Source organism: Micropterus dolomieu, linkage group LG07 (genome assembly GCF_021292245.1).
Source record: "Micropterus dolomieu isolate WLL.071019.BEF.003 ecotype Adirondacks linkage group LG07, ASM2129224v1, whole genome shotgun sequence".
Lineage (NCBI taxonomy): Eukaryota > Metazoa > Chordata > Actinopteri > Centrarchiformes > Centrarchidae > Micropterus > Micropterus dolomieu.
This window is the reverse complement of record NC_060156.1, coordinates 27,104,621-27,132,022: the sequence shown is the minus strand read 5'-3', so window position 1 is coordinate 27,132,022 and position 27,402 is coordinate 27,104,621. Positions and strand designations below refer to the sequence as shown.

General features: G+C 41.1%; 1 protein-coding gene across 1 annotated transcript in view; it reads right to left on the bottom strand.

Moving 5' to 3' along the window:
- Positions 1–6,305: 6,305 nt before the first annotated feature.
- pde1a (phosphodiesterase 1A, calmodulin-dependent) overlaps positions 6,306–27,402 on the bottom strand; it is a 36,166-nt gene continuing 15,069 nt past the window's right edge. The window contains exons 3-16 of the mRNA XM_046054977.1: positions 23,150–23,263; positions 22,286–22,468; positions 18,784–18,850; positions 18,025–18,141; positions 17,368–17,508; positions 16,110–16,210; positions 15,183–15,308; positions 14,965–15,066; positions 12,478–12,598; positions 10,679–10,760; positions 10,250–10,370; positions 7,944–8,128; positions 7,418–7,621; positions 6,306–7,334 (exon numbers count right to left, since the gene is read on the bottom strand). Coding sequence (XP_045910933.1) covers positions 7,282–7,334; positions 7,418–7,621; positions 7,944–8,128; positions 10,250–10,370; positions 10,679–10,760; positions 12,478–12,598; positions 14,965–15,066; positions 15,183–15,308; positions 16,110–16,210; positions 17,368–17,508; positions 18,025–18,141; positions 18,784–18,850; positions 22,286–22,468; positions 23,150–23,263 — 1,717 coding nt within the window. The 3' untranslated portion in view covers positions 6,306–7,281. The remainder of the gene's footprint in view (positions 7,335–7,417; positions 7,622–7,943; positions 8,129–10,249; positions 10,371–10,678; positions 10,761–12,477; positions 12,599–14,964; positions 15,067–15,182; positions 15,309–16,109; positions 16,211–17,367; positions 17,509–18,024; positions 18,142–18,783; positions 18,851–22,285; positions 22,469–23,149; positions 23,264–27,402) is intronic.

Here is a 27,402-nt window from a genome sequence, read left to right as displayed (position 1 = left end):
TAAGTCATATTTAAACAACTATTGCTTTGTGTTGTTGGCCAGAAAAATAGTATTGAGACTTCTCTCTGTGTGCACGTATCCTATAGGCCTACAAGTGCAATTTTTGCTGTATTATTTGTTTCCCCTTCAAAAATTGCTCTTGAGAAATTTTATGTTTATTGTCCCCCCCTACTGTGAGATGAAATTTATACCCATGGTGCTGACCAATTGCACCACAGAGACAGGTTACTGTTACTGGGACTGTCTCAATTTTTAATGAGAAAAACTTCTGCCATTAGAACAATTTGAAAGATGATTCTTCAAATGAGGGCTTTAAACCTGCAATAACAGATTTGTTGCCACCTAGGGGCAGCAGAAGCAAGCATATTATCACCTGAGATATGTATAATATATATATATATATATCAGGTGGTGCGGTAGCCCAGGCAGCTCACAGCAGTGGTCCTGGGTTTGACTCTTCGTCATCCCAACACGTTTCTGTATGGAGTTTGCATGTTCTCTCCTGCTGTCCAAAGACATGCAAGACTTTAAATTGCCCCTACGTGTGAATGTGAGTGTGTTTGTGTCAGCGCTGTGATGAAGTGGCCACCTGATGAATGTGAGTCCAGTATTAGCTCTGTGTTTGGTCTATAACAGCCCCTGATAGAAATATCTGGCTCTTTAGCTACTAAATGATCTTTACAGCCTCTTATCTGAGAACAGGGGAGAAATGACATTGAGATCAGTGATTGTGACCCAAAACATTAACGCTGCAGGCTGTAAACCCAAAACAATGAGCTGAACGATCTTAAAACACACCTTAGAGCCAAGAGGAGCTGCACAGTCAGGTGACCGTCCTCACTGCGTCGCTATGAATGACCCCTTTCAGATAGTAGTTAGTAGTTATGTGATTTATAATTAATGTACAATATTGACTAGTGCAGCTTTAAACTTTGTTATTGTCGTCTCTAACACTGGGTATTTTTGTTAGACTTGACAAAACTCCCCTAAAGCCACAGGAGACATCTTCTAACTGTTTTCACAAAGAGAGATCTTCATACAAGTGATTTTCATGTGTAAAAATCAGCTGATTGCCCCTTCAAAAAAAACCCTCTGGGCAGCGTAGAAGTGTATTAAATGTAAGCACAGGATCTTTTGTTGCATCTATCGACAGGTTTCCTGACTGTTACTGTCGCTGTTGATGAAATATTCTGTTATACAATAATGATCGTTGTACATCTCATCACAGGTGAACTTGTAATAACAGCTGCTTCACAGGTCTGGACTGAAGAGAAAAGATCGTGCTGAGCTTCGTCTTTTCTTGTGTTACTGCTGTTGCTGTTAATCAAGAGCGGAGTGAAGACACTTCTGGACTAATCAGTGAATAAATAGCAGCAGCAGCAGAGTTCGGGCTCTGGAGACAACAATATCCCTGTAGCCTTTAATAAGGTTGTGATAGGAATAATAAACTCATCTCCTGCACATGTATTGGCCATACTTATATTACCTAAACTTTGATCCAAATTTTACTTTAACTGAACTACCTTGCTATATCAAAACAATTACCACCGACACTGTTGGCAATAATAAAGTCTCTATCGCTCTCTCTTACATGTGATATATACATGTATATCTTTATGGTTAGGAATGATGGTGCCTTCAAAAATTGCTTAACTTGGTTTTCAGACTTTATCCAAAACCAACCTATAAAAGATGACTTAAAAATATCTCTTTTTTTCTTCAGCATGTTGAACTCTGGATCTGCTTGTATCTGAAAATACCTATCTGTTGCTCTCTAGTGGTGTGTATTTACAGTGTAGCCACAGAAAGAGGAACCAGAAGGTTTTCTACTCCCATTTAAACACTGCCACTTACTGTCACCTTAAATGTAGTGCACCAGATTGCAAATTTGATTTGCAGTTGAACACTTTTAGGTGAACCCTTTGAAGCACATCATGGGTCAAAGTGACCCACATGAGTTTTTAGTTTCTTTATCTTTGAATGTATGAATTCCATCATTCAGTATTTCAGGTCTTCCTCAATTAACTTGTTTTTGCTCACCACAAATCATTATTTTCATTTTTCCTTTCTTACATTTTTAATTAAAATAATTTTTGGATCATAACCCTTCTAATGCACAACACGGGTAAAAAATGACACATTCATGTTTGTAGTTGCTATGTCTGCCTTTATATACTTTTATTTTATCTGGTCTTTGTGCTATTAATAAATTAATATTTAATAAATTAATATTAAATAACTATATATATATAGTAAATAGCAGTAAAAAATAAAATTGTATATATACTTGTTATAGTAGAAATAGTTATTGTCTGTGTCATGTCTGTCAGGAGGAACAATATTTCATACCTCTGTATGACTAATATTTTGAGGAAGTGAAAATAAAATCTGAATTTGAAGTTGTTTGGGAGTCAGTTACAGTTTTATTTCAGAATTTTTCACATTGCAAAACAATTCCCTGGTTGGTTTTTACCCACATTTTAAATTTTTTCCAAAGGTTTCAACATTTTAACATATTTTTTTTTTCTTCTAAATTTGTGTTTCTAATAAATATTTTAGATTTCTGTTTTTTATCCATGTTTCAGTTTTTTTACTTGGATTTCAGTTTTTTGGGGGGTGTTGAATCAGAAGAAAATCAAATCAATCAATTGCATGTGCTCTTTAACGCGCAACTTCCAGCATCATCACATGCAAGAACCACGACATGAATACAAGGGTGCACAATTTAGTAGTCAAGTCAAGTCGACTACTGAACTGTCCCTAGCAATAATTCCATCAGCATCTTTTCAATGTATTTGGTACACAAACGGTCGACAGCTCTAGTTCTAGGGTCCAACAGTGGAAATGAAAAATCAGCCCTTGCTTGAACAAAACGATAAACAGGAGGGAACTTGAGTTCTCGATGTTTAATACAATAATACAGAAAACAGTTTTACAGTATACATTGTACATACACACACACACACACACACACACACACACACACACACACTCATACACACTCACACAGCCAAAGAGCACATGATGATTATACCACACATTGCATGAACACAGTGTTCAGAGGAGCTTTTTACAGTCGGCCATGTTGGCTCCATCCCATCAGCTCATTGGCCACTGCTATAGAAACTGGTGTTTCTATTGCCCTTGTCACCGTGTTGATCTTACGGATGGCACTGTTTTTAATTCACTGTCAGAAGGAGTGATGTAACGTGGTTTTATAACCAGTAGTAATAAGTACAGAAAGCTCCTGTCCATTTAAAGGAAAATTCTCTGACAATCTCAACTCCATGTCTACACTTTCTACAATGATGTTGGAGAGTACAATGTTACGCGAACCTACGGGTATATTGGCCAAAAGTACAAGATGAGCCATGTTGCAAAAAAAGTTCCTTTACAAGTGGTCACAAATAAACTCTGGCGTGTCTTTGACTTCCCATTTAAAAGGTTAGAAATCCACACTGATTCACTGCTGCTGTTCTCTGTGGGTTCAAACTGTCAAACACGTTTAACCACTGGCCACGCCCTAACCAGTGATGTCACAGCAGGTACAGGCTGGGTCAATTTGACACAAGTGGGTCTTAAAAGTGAAGCAAATACTGAAGTGCCTTAAACCTGCATTCTCTCTAACGGCCAGCAGGGGGCGACTACACTGGCTGCAGAAAGAAGTGTGATTGTATAGAAGTCTATGAGAAAATGAGGCTACTTCTCAGCTGACTTATTACTACCTCAGTAAACACTTTTCATTTAGTAAATTATAGTCCCCTTTAGAGGAAAATAGACCAGAAAGCAGGGGTTGCCAATCTAGCTAGTTCCACCTTCTTGTCTGAATGTGGTCACATCGGGTTCCAAAAAACTTCCTTCACCCATGTTGTTAGAGGAGAAAACGGGAATAATTAAGAAATTAAAACGTAAACAATGTTTTCGCCCATCGATATTCAAACACACACCTCTACTATAATGACTTCTTTGATTGCTAGCTGATTGGTAGGATTAGCTTGTTGCCCAAAACCATAATTGATTGGCTCCCAAGTTCAGGCCGAGTAATCAAAAACATGTTTTACAGGAAGAGAAAAGAGTAGTTTTCATGTAAAAATACTGAATTAAAACAAGGAGACAGGAGGAGAACTTGGGAAATGTAGTTTTTATTTTACTGTCTTTAAAAAGCTATTGTTACTGACTGTTACTGGCTAGCTAGTTTATGTTAATGGGTTCACTCGCCAGCTGTAGTATTTCACCAACTAGCACTGCAAATCGTGACCACGTCATCAGGCTTCTAGCATCACCTTTTCTTTAAAAGGACGCACTGATGAACTTTGCTGAGTCACTCAACACATACACTTGGTACATATTGCTAGCTAGCTAACAAGCCACAGCTAGCACTGTACGTCGGCCATTTTCACTTGTGCAAATAAAACAAGACAAACTTTTAACAATCTGAACACACTGAACCAGTCTCAACTCGCTTCTTCTTCTTTAATGGTGAATTGTAACCCGGCAGATCATTATCGCCATCATTTGTTTGCTCATTTGACTTCAATTCAATTCTATTTAAAAATAAACATACTTTTACTTCTACTTGGAGCCGCTGCAGCTTCCCAAGCCGCCATTTTCACAAAGTTTGTGGTCCCTCCCCTGCCGCAATGTGGCCAAGATGGTGACTGTTGAGTTGGGTGACCCAGCATTCCAAACTCAACCTTTTGACCATTATGAATGTACCATGCGCGTACTCATAGTGCACTGTATTTTGCCATAATTATCAGTGTGAACCTACTTATACATTCAAAACAGCAAGTGTGAGTTTAGAAGGGTGCAAATTGAGCCAATTATACTCAGGGTTTCTTTTTCTATTGTAACTTAACGGTCATGAAGCTGCGTCATGCACACCTCGTGGTGACAGCATAGCGTTGTCGCTCAAACATTTTCAACTTGCACATCAGTTTGCATCACCTTGAGTGAGTGAGTTGCTGGCCCTCTCATCTTCTCATTGGCTTTCTTGCAAAGATTCCGAAAGTTGCTTTGCATTCAGTCTGAACACACATTTAGGATTGTACAGCAAAAAAGTGCCAGTTTTACTCTACCATCTTAGAAAACAAAATATAAATAAGCAACCAATCAAGTAACAACAACACTATGAGTCTACAGCCATGCTAGCTGCTCTGTCTCAAATCAAGTAACAACAACACGGTGTAGACTCATAGTGTTGTTGTTACTTAATTGGTTGCTTAAGAAGATAAGAAAAACCTTTATTTGTACCGCAATTTTCCCACTGTGGGACAAATAAAGGTTTTTCTTATCTTCTTAAGCAACCAATCAAGTAACAACACTATAAGTCTACAGCCATGCTAGCAGCTATGTGAGCCTGTACTGTACAGCAGTGCTTTGAGCTAGATGCTAAAATCAACATGCTAACATGTTCACAATAGTCAAGCTAACATGCTGATGTTTAGCATGTATATAATTTGTACCATCTTAGTTAAGCATTTTTAGCACTAAGCACACAGTACAGCTGAGCGTGATGGGAATGTCATTAGTTTTGTAGGTATTTAGTCATGAACAAAGGTATTGGACACAATTTTGCCCTGATGATGGTGCTAGACGAAAAGCTAAAGGATCACCAAAGTTATCAAAATTCATCCTTAAGGGGGACATGAATGCCTGAAACAAATTTCAGGTTCTGCTCAAGGTTTCTACCTGTTTAAAAGGGAGGTTTTCTTGCCACTGTGGCCAAGTGCTTGCTCACGGTGGAAACTGTTGGGTCTCTATAAAGAATATTACAGCCTAGATGTGCTCTATATGAAAAGTGCAATGAGATAACCTTTATTGAGATTTGGCGCTATATACTGTAAAACTTCAATTAAAAGCCTAGTTAAAGCTAATTAGATGCCTGGTCTGGTTTTTATATTAATTCTCTGGGAGTATAAAGCCTCTAAAAGTCCAATTGGTCGCGCTCTTGAGCTAGTTCTAAGCTGGTAGATCTCTCATACAACTATAAATGTTTAATCGTTTGTCAGTATGGACATGCTACACATTGTTGGATTGAATAGATTCTCCACAGTTCAATCGTTGACTTTATTTTACATAAAACAATGAGCTCCAAAGTATAATTCATTCAGATTTACTGGCATGATATGGGAAACAAGATGAAAAAGAAGTGGTGATTCCCAACCTTTAAAAGGGTCAAAAAGTCAAAATATATGTCCATTCCTTAATTATTTATATTCCTTTGTCTGTAAGGGTTCACTGACCAAAAGCATCAGTTTTTCAAGTTAAAATAATTATAGTTACCTTCGGCTTTCATCCTTTCTACAGTAGTCTCTCTCTCTCCCTGTGAATGAGGTCGATCTCTTAAATCTAAATCAAATGAATGAAATTATCCTATACTGTAATATTTTTACAAGGAAATTGATGGCAGCCTATTATAATAAAAGGCCTGTCTCAGATATAGGCAGGCTGAGTTCAGGGATTGAAGAAAATAAAATCCCGGGATGTTGATTAAAGTTTTATGGTAAATGAAACTGAATTGAATGGCATCCATCCAAAAGTAGTTGAGACATTTTTTGAATCTGATGAAAACACGGTCTGTTTGCACAATTAAAGGCTGCAAATCAATCATCGTGGCTTTGAGCGTTATGTCTCAGCAACTTCCAGAGGAAAAACAACATCTTGGTGGTCGTAGAGGAAAACACAGGCCAACGCCATGCTAGCGTGGCTAACAACAGCTCAGCTATTGCCTACTCTTTGACAGCACATCACATATTGAGGCAAGGCCAGAAGCACAACAAGCTTGATCATCTGAACCCAGAACAGAGCAGAAATCTCTCTTCACACTCCCAACATATAAAAACTGGTCTTCATTCACAAAAACCTCCACATCCGCTTCTTAACAGCTCCATGTCTCGTTCTTCCAGATAACTGACATTAATCCAGCCTTAGCCACAAATGGTTCAGCCACTGTAAACGCTCTTTGGTTTCACTGGTTCACTTGTCTTTACTCTTATTTGACTTATTTCACAGACATTATTCCTCTGAGTCGCTAATAAAATCACAAAACACTGTCACCACTGTGAATGGACCATGAAGCTGCTAAGAGGCTGATTTCTGATAAATGTTGTCACTTTTTCATGGTCGGTTGTAAACATAAGGTGTGGTGGCCCTTTGAGGGCCACTGAGGGGCCATTGAGTCAGCTGCTGTGTTTAAACAGAAGAGTCTGAACTCTCGTCACTGCACCGCGCCGCCTGTTGCCATGGTGAAATGCCACAGTCGGATGCCGTGGAGCATCATCAGACGTTTTCAGGCACTTCATCATCATCCTTCTCTTCCCCTGGCCCCGCCCCTGCAATGGTTACCACAGCAACAGGTCATCTCGCTGAGAGTTAAAAGTTTAGCAAACATTGGCGTATGATGTCGTGTTCCTACCGTTCCAGGTCAGGTGATCTGCAGGCAGATGGTCGGGTGACTTGTCGTCATGTGTGTCATCAGGAGGGAAGGCGCCTGAGTTCTGTGATTGGTCAGACGTGTTTCCCTCAGGGACGCTGTGATTGGGTGACGAATGTGATTGGATGTCTGAGCTGAGATTAGATTCTGCTTCGTCTTGTTCCTCTTGCACCTTATTGGCCAGCTCTGTGCACAATAGACAAACAAGAACAGTTAACTTACAGAAAACATGATAAAGAATCACATATTTTAAAAATGTTTTAGCATGGCACCAAAACATGCATAACTAACATACCTGTACCTTTAACTAATAATAATAATAATGCATTACATTTATATAGCGCTTTATCATTGAAACTCAAAGCGCTTCACAGTGAAGTGGGGGGGCCTCACCTCGACCACCAACCTGGGTGATGCACGGCAGCCATTTAACACCAGAACGCTCACCCCACATCAGCTTGATCTATGAACTCTGTGTGTGTGTGTGTGTGTGTGTGTGTGTGTGTACCGTGCACAGACAGCTCTTTCCATCTGTCCTTGTTGCTGGCGATGACGCCGGATAGGTGGAGCCTCAGAGCCGGCAGGTCAATGGCCGTCAGGGAAAAGTCCATCTGTCCATCATCACTGTTCCCGTAGCGGCCATTGCTGTGTCTCTGCACCGACTCCACGGTAACTGAACCACTTCCTGTTAGACTGTAGCAGAGTTATGGACAAGTTCAGAACCAACGGAGTACTGTAAGAGTCACATGTTCCAAATTCTGTCCAATCATATAAGATCTCGAACAACTAGGACAATCATATGATTTGATTTGGTGAAAATTAACTGACACCTTGTTTAGTTGTTATATTCACGACGGTTGCAGTGAAGCAGTCAGGCAGGAACAGAATGTAAACAGATATACACATAAATATATACTGTGATGGTTTACACACACATATACTGTACATTATATGTAAATACAGTATATACACAGAAATGCAAACAGGTTTACATTAGTAATATATAGGGCTGAAACGATTCATTGATTAAATCGATAAAATCGATTCATAAAATGCTTCAACACAAATTCTTTGCATTGAGGCTTTGTTTAATCCATATAACTATATAGCACACTGTTTCGCACGGACATTTATTACGCTTACGCTGCGAACACAACGTGATTATGATGGAGCTGTTTGCAAAGTGGAGGAAGAGAGAGAAAATGGCGAGGGACGAAGAAGAAAGTGTCCAAAGTATGGGATTATTTCAAGCTAAAGAAAACAACAACTCTGTGATGTTACCGTCCGTCCACCGTAAAATGAAACTTTTGTTGCCTCTGCAACAGCACGACGGCACCTTTATAGACAAGGTAACAGCAACTTTAGCATTTAACTGAAATCACGACTGATTGTTGAGTTGAAGCCAAAGTAAGCCACAGTCCTCAGCTGAAAATTGTTTCTTCTCCTTTTTGGGCCGTGAGCTATAACCTCACAGTCATTCGTTAACTGGGTGTCGGGGAGCTGCACCTTTTAACTCCCCTGCAGCTCTCTCTGTAGCTCAGACAATCCCTGCTACCTGCGTGTACTAATCCATTTTTCACTCATATTCTTTGTCTTTATAATTGCCATCTTTATGATAACAAACAGCTGTTTCGTGTGCAGGATCGCTCATTTCCCGTTTCACATTTCACGTGTGTTTTCTTGACAAAAGTGGTTTGGAGACCAGCGTCGGGTGCCATAGGTGTTGTCAGCTCCTGTACTGTGTTTGACCCCCTGTCACCGATCAGTCACGTAGTGTGAACGCCACAACGACTTCAAGACTGCCGTCATATGACGGCAAGTTGTGTGAACTGCACGGCCGACGCTGAAAGTCGTGTAGTCTGCACGAGCCTTTACTATAACTTGTAGCACTCGGTTGATGTTTGTGTTTGTAAAGCAGCTGTCTGGTTGTTGGTCTGATATTTGCTGTATGACACACTATAAATTTCCGAAAGGACTAATAAATATCTATCACCTATTAACGTGCACAGCTGATCCCGTTACTGGGGGGGCCCCGCCAAGCAAAAGTACTTCTTAAACGATGCATCGATGAATCGTTGAAATAATCTATAGAAGCTTCGAATACTAAAATCATCGTTAGTTGCAGCCCTAGTAATATACAGGTAAGTTGTAACAGTGCAGTGTAAGTAAAGTGTCACAGTGATGAGCTTAAGAGATATAAAGACTGTGAGATGAAGCTCTTTCTGATCCTGGGTCTGCAGCACCATCTGCTAGACAGCAGCAGACAGACAGTTTGTGGCTGGGGTGTCCCAGTGGAGGATCTTGTTCCTCCAAAGGGAGTTGTAGTTGCCTTATGTCCTCCAGTTTTCCAAAGAAGGTTAAAATCAAGGGCAACTGGACTTGGTTGAAGATACTAGAAGACGTTTCGTCCCTCATCCAAGGGACTTCTTCAGTTCTGACTGACTGGTAGGGAAAACTCAGCTATTTATTTATATTAATAACATTTTTACAAGCCTTTTAAAAAGCATGTTGGTGCATGAACACCTCTACTTATAGGTGATCAGCAGCTACAGCATCATATTTGCCCACATCTATCTTAATCAGTTTGCAGGAAAAACAAAAGAGTACTGGAGTGTCGAATCAGTATCAGGGAGAAAACGTGAGGAGAGTTTCATATCCATCCAACTCTTTACAGTGGAACCAGATCCAGTTCAGAACCGATTTTCAACACTTTACTATTACACTTGTGGAGAAAGTATTTCTCAGGCCATACCAGAACTGTGATTACTTATATGTTGCAATCACTTCCCCCTAAATCCGTTGTAGTAGTAGTACCTGGACCTTCTGTTTCCGGTCTCTCTGGCCTTCCTGTCCTCTTCTATCAGAGGACCAATCACCTTCTCTGTTGTGTCGATCAGGCCGCTGAAAGTCGGCTCCACGATGAAGTCGATGAAACCTGCAACCAGACAGAGAGACGGGCAGACGGGATGGACAGAGGGCAGAAGGGAAGGTGGGAGGATGAAAGAATATAAAGAGAGTATAATTGATCAACACCAGTTCCTTCTTTTTATATAATTTAATAATCAGACCCTCAGAGTTCAGCTCTTCAAACCACCAGCAGGTGTCACTGTTGAACCAAAGTTAATGTCCACTGTCAGCCTCCACTCAGCAGTTCATGGTAAAGTCCTGGTATCTGTGCCTAGTTATTGGTACTCCTCACCTGCCTGTTGTCCTTAGGTATTACTGGTTGATGGTAGTTCTTACCTATCTGTGATTGGGCAATCATGGTGGCTTTCCGGTCACAGAGAGGAGAAAAGGGAAGGCCGAGTTCCACCTCTTTATCTCCCTGCAAAAGACACAACATGAACAAGGTGTGTGTGTGTGTGTGTGTGTGTTTTGTAAGTACTCAAATCAACTCTGTGTGGTATTTACATCCATTTAGTGCAATTTGAGCAAACTAAACACAGCACAGTGTGAATTCAAACAGAAAGAGGGGTTTGGGCGTTAGAGAAAAAAAGCAATCTGACACTTTTGCTGTTTTTTTGGTTTTGGAAAGACAAAACTCGATTATCTCTCCTACTACAGCATTTTGAAATACATGGAGGAATCCAAAGCCTGACAGACACGTGACTTACTGTTGCTGAGCTATAACTGGAAGTAATTGGAACTTGTAATTATAATTAATTGCAAAATACACATATCTGTAATCCGTTACAGTTACTAATGAAAATGTTCATGATTACATTGGAGGTTACATCTGAATATATTTTCTGTAAAAAGCTCAGCAAAATGTTGAATAATACTTTTTTTGTTGCCTTGCAAGTTTTACATGTGCACAATGTCTTCCGGCCATTTGTTACAGCTGCGCTGCAGTTTTGTCCTCTGCCTGTTGTCAACTCACACTGGAAGAGTTTGAGCAGTGGTTCAGTTGTGAAGCGTTTAGCCTGCCCCACAGTGTTGACTTGATGTTTATTTGGCCTTTATTGTGCTTTATACTACAGATCACAGCTCACTGTGAACCGGTTTTGTTCAGTTCTCTGCAGGGCTTTGTGTCCCACATGGAGCCCTTCAGAATAAGAGCATTTTGCAGTTGTCATTGATTTTGGTTAAGTTGGGTCTGTTTTAAGTGTGTTTATTGTTGATATATGATCTGGAGTCAGCACAAGGTGTTTTATTTTGAAAATCGACCAGATTCTCTATGCCGTTGCCGGGTCATCTGCTCTGCGCTGCTTGGCGCGGCTTCCGTCAAAAATAGACTCGCTGCGTATTCTCTGTGGAGCAGAGAGTCGCGTCTGGGACGCACTGCAGCCCTTCAGGTGAGCACAAGCACTGACTAGCATGGCCGCAATTAGCTCTGGCAACTGCGGCACAGCCGTAAAGGATGAGTCCAGGGTTACATTTCCTCTCAAGCTGTATAGTTGTCACTATGTCTACAGATAAAAACGCATTCCAGAGCTGGAAATTTAAAACACATTTCAGAGACAGAAATCAGAAAAGACATTCGAACATAACAGTGCAATGCAAAATATCTTTGCCAGCTGTCAACGTCAAAAATGTCCATGTCCAACCTGAGGAAACATCTGCAGGCATGTAGCCTACAGTAACTGCAAGCAGTTATATTAAATGAAGTAGGGAAGACTTGCCACACCATGCTTCTAATGTGTAGTGAAGACGTATTTTAGCTCCATAAATTGGCTTGGTGCATAGCCAGTAGTTTGTAGACTGACTTTGTGGTGGCTGTTCTTCAAAATGAAATCATTATAATCTTAATTCATGTGATGAAGGCGTTTGACAGTAGTCAGTGTTGAGTACTGCTTTAAGGTTAACCAGGTTTAAACATTTGAAAATGGTTAACAGTTGAAAAGATAATTGAAATAATTAATATAGTTCTTGAGGACCAAAATGCTGGACCACACAAGTTTAAAGAGCTGTTTGAGGGTGAAAACGGGGATTGGGTTAAGGTTATGCATGTAGTTGTGCTGGTTAAGGTTAGGGTAAGGGGCCAGGGAATGCATTCAATGAGAGATGTCCCCACGAGGATAGAGGAACAAAGATGTGTTTACCTGTCTGAAGAACTCTTCCATCAGACTGTGAGTCCAGCGGTAATGCAGAGGCCAGGCTTTGGCTGGATGACTGATGTCTGCAGCGTGAAGCATCAGAGACAAGACCTTCACTTTGTCTATACTGGAGAGGAAGAAAGCAGCAATAATTTAATTTAAAAGTCATTTAAAAGCCAATAAATAGTAACTAACTGAGTAAAGAAAGAAAAACAACATGTCTGATGAGTTTTACAGGGGAAAAAGTCTTTGTATTAGCATAAAGTGGTTTTGTGAATTCTGCACTGCTCTGCTGCAGTCTCCTGGACGTTAGGTGAGCATCGTTCTGTCTTTTATTTTGTATTTTGATCATAGCGTGCAGACAGCTGCTGCTGCCGAAGTAACACAAGCAGAACCAGCATGTCGACAGGCTGATGACAGCATCTTTCCCTGGGAACCTCAACCGAGCGTGAGCTGAGAGGCGTGACAGCTGCCCCCCCACACACCTCCACTCCAGCAGGACAGACAAACAGAGAAGGGAAGCTGGACTCTGGTCAGACTCGGTGCTATTCCTGTGAGAGCCCCTACAGGTTCAGCAGCCTGCAGGACCTTATGTTGGACATTTCACCAAACTCCCACTGATGATCTGGTCGTCTTCAGCCACACACAGTCTCACAGAACTGTTCGACTGTTCAGGTCTTTATGAAGTGGCTAATGCAACCCGATCGCACTCATTCTTTTTAACTTACTCTGCATTCAGACCAAAAATTTTATTTTATTTTCTCGCACAAGTTATATCATTGGACTACTCGCCAAGTGTTCACACACAATGCGATGATTACTGCAGCGGTATGAAATCAAAGTAAACATTTTGCTGTGATTTAGTTGCAATAAACGAATCAAAAGAATGCCGAAATAACTACAACATGATGCCGATTTGTTAAAGATAAGAATTCATGCTTTGTCAGGTCTGTCAGCAACACAGCAGGACAAACAACTTACACTGTGTGTTTTCTGAATGGAGTTTGGATCAAGCGGGCCTGTGCTATGTTGACTTGTTTACAGTAAAGTACAAGATAGCTGGAATCAAGTAAAAGATACATCTTTTCTGAACTTAGTTCTACTTCCTCGCTTACTTTTCTATCTCTGGGTGCCCACTGACGCTAACAACAACAGTAACTTCAGTGAGTAATGTAACTTAACTGTACATAACTAAAGTACTTATTTTTACCAAGCCATTATCTTTTCCTAAACCCAGCTAACCAAACTGTGACCAGTCAACAAGGTTACCCACATCCTTTATTTTAAAGTTCTAAATGGACGTTGCATATTTATTATTGCTAACTTGACCGCGGCGCACAACATGTGCAAAAGTTTTTCAATTTTGTCTTTTTCTTTGGTGTCATGGTTTGGAAACAAATCCTTAGAGAACAGAAACACTCTGAATCAAACTGTGATATGGTCCTGTAGGCTGATTGGTGAGTCACGGCTTAACCGAGCGTCCCTGTACCCCAGACAGCTACAGTGGATAACAGGTTCAATTTTAAATGACTCCCACCATCTGCACAGTGAATTTCAGCTTCTTCCTTCCAGACGAAGGTTTATAGTCCCAAAGTGCAGAACAAAGCTGTATAAAAATAACTTTGTTCCAGCAGCTATCACTCAGAAGAACAAGTTGAACAGATAGAAGCGTTTCTATGTGTTTCTACAATGTGAGGATGACTCATCTACTGCAAAACAAATCTTGCTACAGGTACAAATAAAGTAACCTGAATTAGAACCTGAACCTGAAAGGGGGGCCCAGTGCTTAAAGAGCAAAGCTTGTGGGGTCTTGACCAAGCGTCCGTATGTGACGAGATGGGAGTGAGAACTTGTCGGCTCATAAATCTAATATTGCTTTTTTAAACAAAATGTAATTATGTAAAGGTATTTAGGTGTGTTGAAAGCGCCTAAGAACATCGCAACTTTCATTGCAATCTTTTAGAAAATCTGCTGCAAAATCAGGCATTTTAGGCCACAACAATCACAGCAAAGCCCCGAGAAATCCTGCAGGGACTGGATTGTGCGAGATGGGAGATGTAGTTCACTGAGCAGTTTCACACAAAACCAAATGTTACTTTGCTGTGTTACGACAAAACTGCGACTTTCTTGACGGACAAAATTATCTTTTAAACGTACAAACGTCTGTAATTCAGGGCACAATTCAAACAGGATCCTATTAAATTGTTGCCTCTCGCCATTGACAACAGTACATATTTATTTCGAATTAAGGTCCAATGCGGCAGAAGGGACCTTAAAAACATGAAAGAGATACTTTTTAAAAAAATGCACATTATAACAAGAAACTGAGAAAATATTTGGACACGCTAAGAAATAATACTTTTCTACTGTACTATACTATACTTTTATACACTATACACTTCATTCATGGATCGATTGGTTACCACCACTATAATGTTCTGCAAGTAGCTAAAACAAGACCCAGAGGTCAGAGGTCACGGAGGCAGCACTGACCTGAGTGTCTGTGTCAGGGCATTCCTCATGGTCTTGATCTGCTGGAAGTGACAGGACATGTCTGTGGACATCACCATCTCTATCACCAGAGCCCTCAGCTCCCTGCCAATAATCAATTCACACAATCAAGATAATCTGTGATCAGTCACCATGACGGAGCCCTCAGCTCTTTAAGTGTTGATTATCAGTTATGTGTGATCTGTGTGTGGTCTGTGCACCTCCAGTCGTCCTTGTTCAGGTTGATCAGGATATTCATGTCCTCCTCTGCCATCAGCCTGTAGGCGGCGCTGACGTGATGGTTCTCTAGCACCGACCTGTCGTTGTACAGGATGGCCACCTCCGACCTGACAGGCACAACATCCAATCAGAAGCTGATGTCTACCGTATATAGAAGTCCAAACAGCGTCATGTTTATGTTCTTGTTGTTCTGCAGAGATTCATTTAAAGTCAGTCAAATCAATATTTTAGCAGCGCGACTGAAAATACCGATGACGGCGTCGCCCCGTCCACCACTGTGGTTCACACTGAAATATTTCAACAACTGTTTGACAGATTTCCATAAAAGTTAGTACAGATGTCCCTGTGCCCTGAGGACAAGCCTGCTGACTTTAGTGACCCCTTGACGTTTGCTCTAAAACAATAGAATTTTTAGAGTTAGAGTTCCTAGAATGAATGTAAACTCCTGTTTTTCTGGTATTAGACTGTCATATCAAGAGGCCGTGGCAGAGACAAGATGAAGTGAAGTCGCTAATCCAAGCAAACATATTCCATTTACCCGGCAGAGGTTAGGCGGGGAGTTGTCGGCATGCACAGAGATTTAGGATGAACCATTTATTAAGCTATAAACAAATAGTCAAAACCAAACACAGGATTTAAAATACTGTCATGACATTCATGTGGTTCTAAAACCGTTGCTGGCAAGTAACCAGTTTTATCACGCCTTCTTCATATGAATAAATATCATAACTCAAAATATATCTCTTACAGGTTTCCTTATTTAAATTCAAAAACCATCAACACTGATTCTTATAAAAACCTTTCCTATCAGGCCCAATCTGTGAGAAAGAAAAACTCACACTGTCCAATCAGATTTCACAGATGCTCAGAGAAGAGAATATGGAATAATGTATTGCTGCCTACGTTACCTGGTGTGGATGTGGAAGTTATTGGTGGTTCCTGTGTGTTCGAAGTCGTGAATTGCTGCAGCGAAAACCATCGCAAGGATCTCCAGCTCGCTGAGCCAGTGCTGCACGAACACACACACACACACACACACACACACAGTGGGTTAATTCCCTAATTTGACTGTCCATAGAGACAGTGTACAGACAGTGAGACTGTGGGTGCATGCAGACTGCAGTCCAAAATTGGTTTGTTTATCACAGCATGAACAGCCCAAGTCACACAGAATCATTTCCAGTTTGGATTTGGGCCACTTTAATATGTGGTCCAAATCCGAGACAGGTCGGACTGTTTGGAAATGCGACCTCAGTCTAGACAGTTGGATTGTATTTATGCAACTCGGATGTCACTCTAGAGCGGCCATCGTCACAATTCTGCATAATGTGAGTGCTACTTGTCTGAGCGGTAACGGTATAGGGAGAGAGTTGAAGGGCTTATATGCGCTGTAATGTCAAACAGTAATGAATGTAATGAAAATGACAGAAAGTTGTCAACATTAGTCAAAAGTCGGGAGAACTGTGAACCCGGGAAGGAAACCAGAAGAGAGCAAAACCGAGATAAGACGAGTCTCTGTGTAAATGAGTTTGGTATACCAAGTGGCCTCCATGTTTACTTCCGTACGACGGCGTCACTAGCAGACTGACCACCAGAAGATTTCTAGTCTGATATGGGCTACATAAGAAGTTAACAGTCAATCAAAAAAATTTGAGCAATAAATCTGAATCGTGCATTAAGGCCTGCTATATGAACGTAGCCTTTCATGTGTGGTCCAAATCAGATAGAGTTGGATTTTTTTAAAACGCGACCTCACTATGGACAGTTGGATTGTATTCATGCAACTTTGATGTCACTATATATCGGCCGTCATCACAATCTGTGCTAGTGCAAATAAAGCCGAAAATAAATCGCTCCACAAAAAGCCATAATTAAAAAATGTGTCTCTCTTTCTAGCCCTTCTCATCCTCTTTATCATTAACTCACGAATTCCATTTCTCCCACCTGAAAACCATGTAAAAATAAAACCGCAAAAGCTAAACTCTGTGGCCTCCATGTTTACTTCCTTACAAGAACGTGCGACGTCATATTATTTCAGGCCGTGGACAGTTCACACTAATGTGAAAAAATCAAACCAGGGCAATGAATGAGAATTAAGCAATAAGGCCTGCAGTGTAAACATATTCAAGTGACATCAGTGTGTGTGTGTGTGTGTGTGTGTGTTACCATGAGTCCAGTGTGCAGCATCAGGAAGTGGGCGGTCTGGGTGACATCAGCGGCGTGGATCAGGTTGTGGTAGGGGTTCCTGTGTTTGCTGTAGCCGTTTTCCAGAGCTTCAACAAACTGCACCAGAGCCTGCACCGGGATCTGAACACAGTACTACAGGTAGTACGGGTTGTAGAGGTACTACAAAAACTACACTCATTTAAAAACACCTACTCACTAAAGGTTTTGCCTTTTTTTTTACTGTTGATTTGCACATACCCCAGGATCTTATTTCACATATCACTGCCAGAGTCTCTGTACCTGGCTTTTTGACTAACATTGAATCGCCTCCTCCTCCAGCTCTACATTTATCTTAAACTTAATATAGCTTAATATAGTGTGTTAATTAATGAGCTTTAGGGGTGCTTGTAGATGTATTTTGTTAGCTTTGGGTAAAGCTACTCTAGCTGTTTTTCTCTGTTTACAGTCTAAGCTAAGCTATGAAGCTGTAGCTTCATATGTTAGCAATTCATTGTTGGTTTTGGGGAATAAAAAAAGTTCCCACACACCCTGAAACTTTTCATAAAGAGACCTGCCCACCTGGACATTAGGCCCCACCCACCCAGAAAGTAGGCCCCACCCACCCCACAGGTGTTAACGATATGAAGCTGTGTGTACCCTGAACCTGTTGATGAGGTCATAGCGGGTCAGCAGGTCGTAGACCAGGAACTTGAGGGCGTGGTCTCCGGTGGCCTCGTGGAAGGAAAAAACATCAAATGACCAGTGATCCACTTTCTGGAAAACAACCAGTAAGACCCAGGTTTGGCATCATCATCATCATCATCATCATCATCATCATTTCAAACACTGAATAATGTCTAATGTGGGACACTACAGCACAGATTCAGCAGCAAGTTATTGTTTGATGTATTTATTGTTTAATTTGTGTTTTACATCCTGAGAGAAGCAGAAATGGCTGCAGATCAATAATTGCTTAATTGCATTTCCTTTTCTGAGTTTGTTCAGGAAGTCCTGCAGTCGAAACACCACGAGGCTACATTTTTCTTTCTCCGCCTCCTCCTTTCCTTCCCTACCTTCTCACTTTATTTCCTCTTCGGCTTCGTTCTTTCCTTCCAACATTTATCTATCTCCTCCTATCATTTCTATCTCTTATTTCCTTCCCTTCCTCCACCTTATGTTCTCCAACCTTTACTTTTTTATTTTTCCCTCCCTACCTCCTCCATTCCTTTTCTGCTTCCTCTTTCCTTTCTTATCTCCTCTCCCCATAACTTTTAAAGTCTTCTATCATTTTTTATTTTATGTTGGTCGTTGACCTTGCCCGATTCCTGTCAAATTGACTGAAAAGGTTTGATTTTTGTAAAATAAATAAAAAATGTTTTAATATGTGTCACTTCACATGGGACTGCAGTTTTTTACCTTCAGAGCTGTCAAAGCCGTGGGAGGGTAGTTCAGACCAGCCATGTTGGATGTCCGTCTGTACATCCTGATGTCACACACAGATAAAAATATCATGCACAAATCTCAGACAGAGATACAGACAGTTGCATGCATACAAACACTCCAGCCGCCCTCCTCCACAATTTGTGACCGGGTTGGATTATTTGTCGCCATGGTAACCGGGCTCTAAACACACACACACACACACCGCCGCGGTGCAGAAGATACTTTTTATTTTTATTTCATGCGTCATTAAGCTGAAGCAGATGAACTGATACCGTTCTATCACTGCGAGTCATTGACACACTCTAATGATGTTGGACTTCATGGTTTCCCTTCTATATGATCTCCATCTCCAGCCATCGCACGCTAACATCATTACACTTCGTGTTCCACCTTGTAATCACATCTGCGGCGAAGTCCAGGCCGGATGTTTTCTGATGTTATGTTGATGATTGTTTTTCTGTTCTGTCTTCAGGTGCTCCAGATTCGTGCTGGATACAAAAATAACTCTAACTATCTGAAAGTGTTGCTATTTAGTTTGAGACATTCATCTGACTGGACTTTAAAGGTGGCAGTTTTTTTCTTTATTATTACTTTAATAATGCAATACATGGCCTAAAGTATGTGGACATTACAGCCAGACACCGATCACCCATAACATTATGACCATCTGCTGGTCATGGACTCCACTGTGTGTTCTGACACCTTTCTATAAGAACCAATAACTTTTTAAGCAATTTGACCTACAGTAGCTCATTTGTTGGATCAGACCACATGGGCCAGCCTTCACTCCCTACATGAATCAATGAGCATTGGCAGCCTATGACCCTGTCGCCAGTTAACAGCTTTTTCTTCCTTGTACCACTTCTGGTTCTGACCCATGCAAACCGTTTTGGAGATGCTCTGACCCAGTCGTCCAGCCATCACAGTTTGGTCCTTTGGTCAAAGATGCTCAAATCCTCACACTGCCCATTTTTTCTGCCTCTAACACATGTGCAAACAAGTTAACTTATATAACTAGTGAATGGCACCATTATCTATCTGACACGGTTGCTGCGCTCTCAGGGGACGGGTCTTCTGAGTGTGCCTAAGGTCAGAAAGAAAGTGGTAGGTGAGCGAGCCTTTTCATTTCACCCTCCAACACTAGGGAAGAATCTTCCACCAGATATTAGACCGGCATGTTCGACTGAGGTTTTTAAATCAAAGCTTAAGACCTACTTATTCACTGCTGCATATGCGTCCTAAATTCTTTGCTTATCTCTGATGTCCTTGTGTGTTATGTTTTATCAGTGTTTCATTTTTATTTATGTTTGTCCTGTTAAATTTTTCTTTGATTGAAAGCGCTCTATAAATAAATGTATTATTATTATTATTATTATTATTATTATCATTAATAAGTTGGTGGATAGATGGATGGATGGGAAAACTTCTGCTTTGTGCACAGGGGCACTGTCATGTTGAACAGGAAAACAATGAAGAACACAAGCACCTAAAACTTTCTGTGTTGAGCTGAAAGTATTTTTCAAGAATAAATGCCAAATATTTCCTAGTTTTAGCTTCTCAAATGTGAAGATTCAATGCTTTACTTTGTCATATATGATAAATATATGTAAACTGAATATCATTTGAGTTTTGTGTTGAAAAGTGATGGGGACATTTAAGGGCTCAGATTAGAGTTGTGACAAAACAGAGACATGACAATACAGAATACTGGGGTCCCAAGAACTAGACTAGAAGATATTTTAATGCTGTAAAATGATTATTCATTGATGCCCTACAATGGACTGGTGACCTGTCCAGGGTGTACTCCGCCTTTCGCCCGATGTCAGCTGGGATTGGCTCCAGCCCCCCACGACCCTGTACGCAGGATAAGCGGTTGACGATGGATGGATGGATTATTCCATGATTCAAATATATGATTGGGGGGTCTGGGGGTCCTCCCCCCGAAGATTTTGAGCATTAGACACTTAATTTCCTGCATTCTGGAGACATTTTGTGCACCAATTTATGGTGGAAATGTCTTTATTTATATGAAGGGGAGCACAAATTCCCAGTGGCCGGTGACAATTAAGAATATAAAAATATAATGGAATATAATGCAGTAATCTGTCTTTTTTTTCTTAGCTGAAGTAATTTTTTTGGACAGTTTTTTTCTATATCTACATTGTGTTGCATGTTTTCTTATTGTGCCAAAAAACCTTTCTCATAGCACTTGCATTTGTTATTTAACATTTCTTGTTGCAAGCTATTTTTCAGAACATTTTTAACAAATACTTTCAAAAAGTGGTGCAGACAACATCAGCTATCTAGCTAGCAAGCTAGCTATGTAAAAAAAGTGATGAGACATGCCCCCAGCGTCCCTAGTGTAAATGACACCTATGGTTGTAGCTCTATTTGTATGTTGCAACATTAATTGATGATTTGGAAGAAAGGAACCCTAACCAGGAAAAAGTAGGGCTGGGCAATATGGCCATAAATGTTATCATGATAATGATAACAGGGAACAGAGGAAACCCGCTTGACACTGTTCTTGATCATAAAAGTTTATTACATCAAGGAGTTCAGCATCAATTACAAGCTCTGCAGCAGCTTAGAGAGTGACCCAGCCCGATGACCACTTTGTCTCTCTGTACATCAAACAAAGCTTATATAGGACATGTTTAGGTATCTGTTAGGTACCATAGAGGGGTCTGAGTCTGCAAAATAAAAGGTCAGACCCATAGAAGGGTACATTACTATTCTGAGGTAACAAAACAAGGGGTTAGAGGTCAAATTCTATAGAAGGGTTCAGTCCCTACATAACCACCAATCACTGCTCTCCCCTTAGGAGGTCACTGACCCTCTGTCCTGCTGCTACAGTGCTATTTGAATGCAAATAAAGCCTAACTGTTATGAGTCAAATGCACAAATATTGGATACCACAATAAAAAAATGTCATATCATTCAATATCGATAGTTTTCACCATAAATGTCAAATCTTTATTTCTTTCAAGTTTAAAGGCTAATTTGAATAACTATTCTTTATGATCAGGACAAACACTTAATGCCAAACAGTGGATCGCTTTACAAATCTGAGATAGAACATTCAAAACTATCATCATAAAATCTTTTCTGCAACAAATATGCACAAGTAAAATTAAGTAAGTTTTCCTCAACAACAAGAAGAGAATTAAGTGCTAATTCATCCGTGATTCAAATTAGTTAAATCAAACATTTATTGAGCATGTATGTGGTTAAACTTTTAGACCTATGTTTGAGTTTGTGTAATAGATTTCACACACAGACACCACTGGCAAATCAGACACCACTTGTTTTATTTTTGTTACAGTGTGAGCATTTGTTAAAGATGTGATTTATTTTCATTCGACAAAAAGTTGTAGAAATAGAACTTGAATATAAATGTTGATGTTGTAGCTTGTTTGTAAATCTACTTTCAAATATTTTATATTTAATTAACAGGTGCCAGAACTGTTCTTACCTCTCTACAAATATCCCAGCTTGCACTGCATGGACAATGGTCCTGAATCTCGGCTTCTCCTCAGGACGACGCTTGGCCACGCCCATCTTTCTGCTGAAGGTACATGCCAGCCAATCACGTACTTCGCTGGGCACTGACTCCGCCTGCAAGTCGCTGAGCTCGTCCTCAGTGTCCAACAGACGCCTACAGAACAGAGAGAACAGTCAGTCACAGGTTGGATCTATTCATCCATCAGTCATCCACCCACCCATCCAATCATCCATCCATTACCCATATATCCATTATTGATCCATCCACCCACCCATCAATCTATCCATCATCCATACATTATCCACTCACCCATCATCCATCCATCCACCCATCTATCCATCCGTCCATCCAATCATTCATCCACCCATCCATTCATCCAATCATTGCTACAAACATCCACCCATCTATCCACCAATCTACCCATCCATCCATCCATCCATCCATCCATCCATCGATCAACCCACCCACCCACCATCCATCCATCTATTCATCTATTCATCTATACATTATACATCTATCCACCCACCCATCACCATCCATCCATCCACCCACCTATCCATTATCCATCCATCCATCCATCCATCCACCCACCTATCCATTATCCATCCATCCATCCATCCATCCACCCATCAATCTATCCATCATCCATCCACCCACCTATCCATTATCCATCCATCCATCCACCCTGCCATCAATCTATCCATCATCCATCCACCATCAATCCACCCACCTATACATTATCCATCCATCCACCCACCCATCAATCTATCCATCATCCATCCACCCACCTATCCATCTATTGATCCACCCACCTATCAGTCTCTTCAATCTTACTTGGTCTCATCAGTGTAAACAGCGTCCAACATCGCGGCAGCGAGCTCCAGGTTCCTGCGGAGTTCCTGCAGGTCCACGACACCTCGGTCCATCTGCTCCAGGACCCCCTTCAGCCTGACAACACACACACACATACAAACACACAGTACACTCGAGCGCTCAGTGATTGGAATATACGCACATAAGAGGACTAACACAGTAAACATAAACATGACATTAACTTTTTCTTAAAGCGTCATTTAAACTTGTCATATATGTGCCAGGCATAAAATCCCAGTGGCATTTGTAACTACGCTAAAAACAAAAAATCCAGCCAACAGAGCCTTTGTCAACAGTATGTCATGTGGCTTGTTTACATTTACATTTACGTATTTGCCTGACGCTTTTATCCAAAGTGACTTACATCTGAGAAACAACTTACAAGCATCAATACAGTAAGAGATATACAAATGACAATAGATAGCAAGACCAGCAATAAATACAAGTAAGAGCTAATAGCACCAGTGGCATCAATGGGGTAAATCCCCAGGGAAGAAGTAAGAGTTAACAAATAGTGCAATCAATACAAGTCAATTGTAAAGAGATGAGAGGTGTTATAAGAAGTAGTATTCTCTGAGGAGTTTTCAGGAGCTTCTTGAAGTTAGAGAGGGACGCTCCTGCTCTGATGGTATGTGGTAGCTCGTTCCACCATCGTGGTGTCACAGATGAGAACAGGGACTGAGATTGCTTTGTGTGAAGGGATGGCAGAGCCAGGCGGTGTTCGTTGGAGGAGCGCAGTGGCTGAGAAGGAACGTAAGCTTGTATTATAAAGTCTATAACGGATCTGATATCGTTGGTGGATTAAATATAAGTTTTTGTCTGACTTTGTTGAAGACCATTTCCCACGTTCATTGGCTAAATGGCAAGGCTTGGAAGAAGATGCGAGTCCATGACAAGTCGTGGTTAGTTCAGGTTCAAGTTTTTAGACAGCAGAGATTAAAAAATTACTATAAAAGTGAGTTTTTGGGATATGGATGAAACCAAGTAATGATGACGTAAGTACCCGTGCTGTCAAGTTTGTATGGAGGTTTTAATTTTTAATAGCAACTGCTGTAGTGGAACTGATTTGTCTTAAGAGTATGTGTTACGTCCCCGCTCTCTAGGGGTAGGAGAGACGTAAACATAAACCAGATGGTTTTGGTATGGGTGGAAAGATTATTTATTAAACAGTCTGGTACACACAAAAAGGTCAAACAGAAAATGGGAAATTGGGTGCTGCATAAAACAAAGAACCAAATATAACAAAAAGAGATCCCTCCTAAATGAGGGATTACAAAACTACTTGCAAAAGAATAAACAAAACCTCTCTAGCCATTGTTCAAAAGCAAAACACAGGGAGCGCAGCACCCCTAAACCTAGTGTATCTAACACAAGTATTTGCTAACAGGTGTGAGTGATCAGTGATGAGATTCCCCTAGCCCAATTCTGTAGACCAATACTGGGATCAGCCCAGGTGAGTTACCAACTCTCAGTAACACACAGATTTAACAAACAAAGAAATGGATGTTTCCACTGAGGATACGCGCACACACACAGAGTTCAAAGTTAGGACCAGCGTCGGGGCAAACTACATGGCAAATGGTAGCTGCCTCGACCCAGCAGCAGACCAGCCTATTTGAGAGAGAAGGCACGAAGGCGGTCCTGCAGGCAGCTTGGCGATTGGAGAAGGGTTGGTGCGCCGCTCCAATCAGGATCGTCGGATGTGGGAGGCGGGATCAGCCAGACTTGCCGAAGACCAGCCAATCCCCTGCCTCACAGTGTAACACATGTAGGGAGAAACACAGCAGCAGTGACACCCTGCCCTCGGCAGCCGTAACAGTATGGAAAGTAGATAGAGAGAGAGAGTTGCAAATGCTGGTGAAATAGAGGCTAGACCGGACCTGAGGTCATTACCTGGCCCCTAAACCACGAAAGACTAATAGAGAGCTACTGTGGCTGGACATGTTACCAGTAACAGGCTAGCACAAGTCATCAACCACAGCCAGTACCAGAATATGTGCTACTAACCAGACAATGACATAGTTTATTCAAGAGATGTATTTGTACCTTGCGACTCCTGTCTCACAACTGACTGCGGACCATTCCCCTTCTGTGGAACAGTTCACACTCCAGCAGCAAATGGTCACATAAAATTGTTATGGTTTTAGGTTTGAGTTTTTTTATTTTTATTTTCTGTTTTAATTTGAAACCATTCTCCCTCATCTGTCTTGTGTTACTTCACCTCCTTGTGTTGTCTTTACCTGTGTCTAGTTATCCTCCCCTCACTTGTGTATATAAGTCTGTGTGCTCCCCTTGTCTGTTGCCATTCCTCCTCGTCTTGTCAAGAGTTCCAGTCTTTTTCCTGTGTTTTGGACTTGTTTGAACTTATTTGTTGGATTCTGATTCGTACCTGCACCCTTTGGAATTGTTTTGCCTTTTATGGACTGTCTACCTGGCCATAAGACAGTCTACCTTTTTGATTTATTTATTGTTGTTTTTAAATGTATTTTTAGGCCTTTTGTCTTTATTGTTGATGGACAACTGAAGAGAGAGTGGCCGCAGGCTGGACTCGAACCCGGGCCACTGTGGTAAGGACTGAGCCTTGTACATGGTGAACTAACTAAAGCCCCCTTTTTAATTTATTGTTAAAACTATTGAATTGAATTAGCTCTTTCCCCTTGTCTTTATTGGAGGCCTATTCCTTGTACTCCCTGGATCCTATGACAAAAATTGGACGAACAACTAATAGCTTCCTCCATTTTGGGCTCTGCAGCTTTCTGTTCCCTCAAAGGTCAGCACCGACAGCGCAACTTTATGTTTCACTGTTGTAAATGCTGGTTTGACAATGACCTTAGAAACAGGAATGAACATCGGTGCCACAAAATAGTACAACCAGTCACTTTGAAAATGATAGCTATTCAAAACGCTCAGTCAATTCACGCTGTTTTGACTTTCATCATGCTGAGGTACCTCATGGATCAGCAGGGAAATATTTTGTCCCAGCTGTTATCTTCATCTCATCTGCATAGTTATGTTATTAAGGCTCCTCATGCTACGCTGCCTGAGCTCAGTGTTGCCAGATTTAAATCAGACAATCACAGCTTTGAACACGTCCACCCAAAAGCTTTTTTTACTCACCCACTCAAAAAAAAAGTAGCCCAGCTCTGCCAACATTGTCTGAGCTGGTGTTTTGAGCTGAGAGTGCTGAGAGCTCATGCTACTCTGGTATACCAGCATAATCTTTCTGGGAAATCAAAGGCTTCCTCCACATCTGAGAAGGTCAGAGACAAAGGGGCGGTGTTTAAGTTCAAATCATGTGAACCTCAAGTACAGTAGCGAGTTATAAATCTGTAAAATTATGCTGCTTTGTGCTGCAGAAATCCTCTCTGCAGACTTCATACACCTGCTAACTGACGGACGGAAGTACCGATCTTCATACTTTGCACCCACACAGCTGCTGTCCTGTTTCACACCACAGAACCAGAACATGAAAATCTGTTTCCTCCAGATGGACGCATGACACTCTGCCTCCTGTCAATCAGCTGACTCCCACAGTAAGCAATGGGAATCTCTTCCTGGAAATAAACATGCTGCCATACACACCCGACTGTTGTATCTATGACTTTATACTCACTGTGTCTCTGTCAGCCAGGACAGCATGTTGAAACTGAAGTTTTTGTATTTATAAAGGTTTCCACAACACTGTAAAACTTTAAGAAAAAATAATCTCATTTTATTGCTCAGAGATGCTGAGTGGGCATGAAGTGGCCACTCCAAAGAGGGCTCGTATCAACACCCACGCTCCTGGTACATAAACTGATGGACAGAGAGATGAATGGGTGGATGGATATTTTGTGCAGGGATAATAGAGGGATAGTTTGAATGTTTACAACAGAGGAGGCTGACGACAGGGAGACATAAAGACTCGGCGCTGCGGCCAGGCATCGTGCAGTTGTCACGGTAACCAAACACCTTCCTGTAAACGGGATGAAAATTGTTTTAGTTGCCATGGTTACAGCTGGAGCTGGAGACAGGGAGACGGAGCGAGGGAGAACCAAAAGTTCAAGATTGCAGATATTTAAAAAGGTCCAGTGTGTAATATTTAGGAGGATCTATTGACAGAAATGCTATATAATATCCATAACTATATTCAGTGGCGTATAAAGACCTTACATGATGAACCCTTATGTTTTTATTACCTTAGAATGAGTCATGTCTATCTGCATACACTGCAG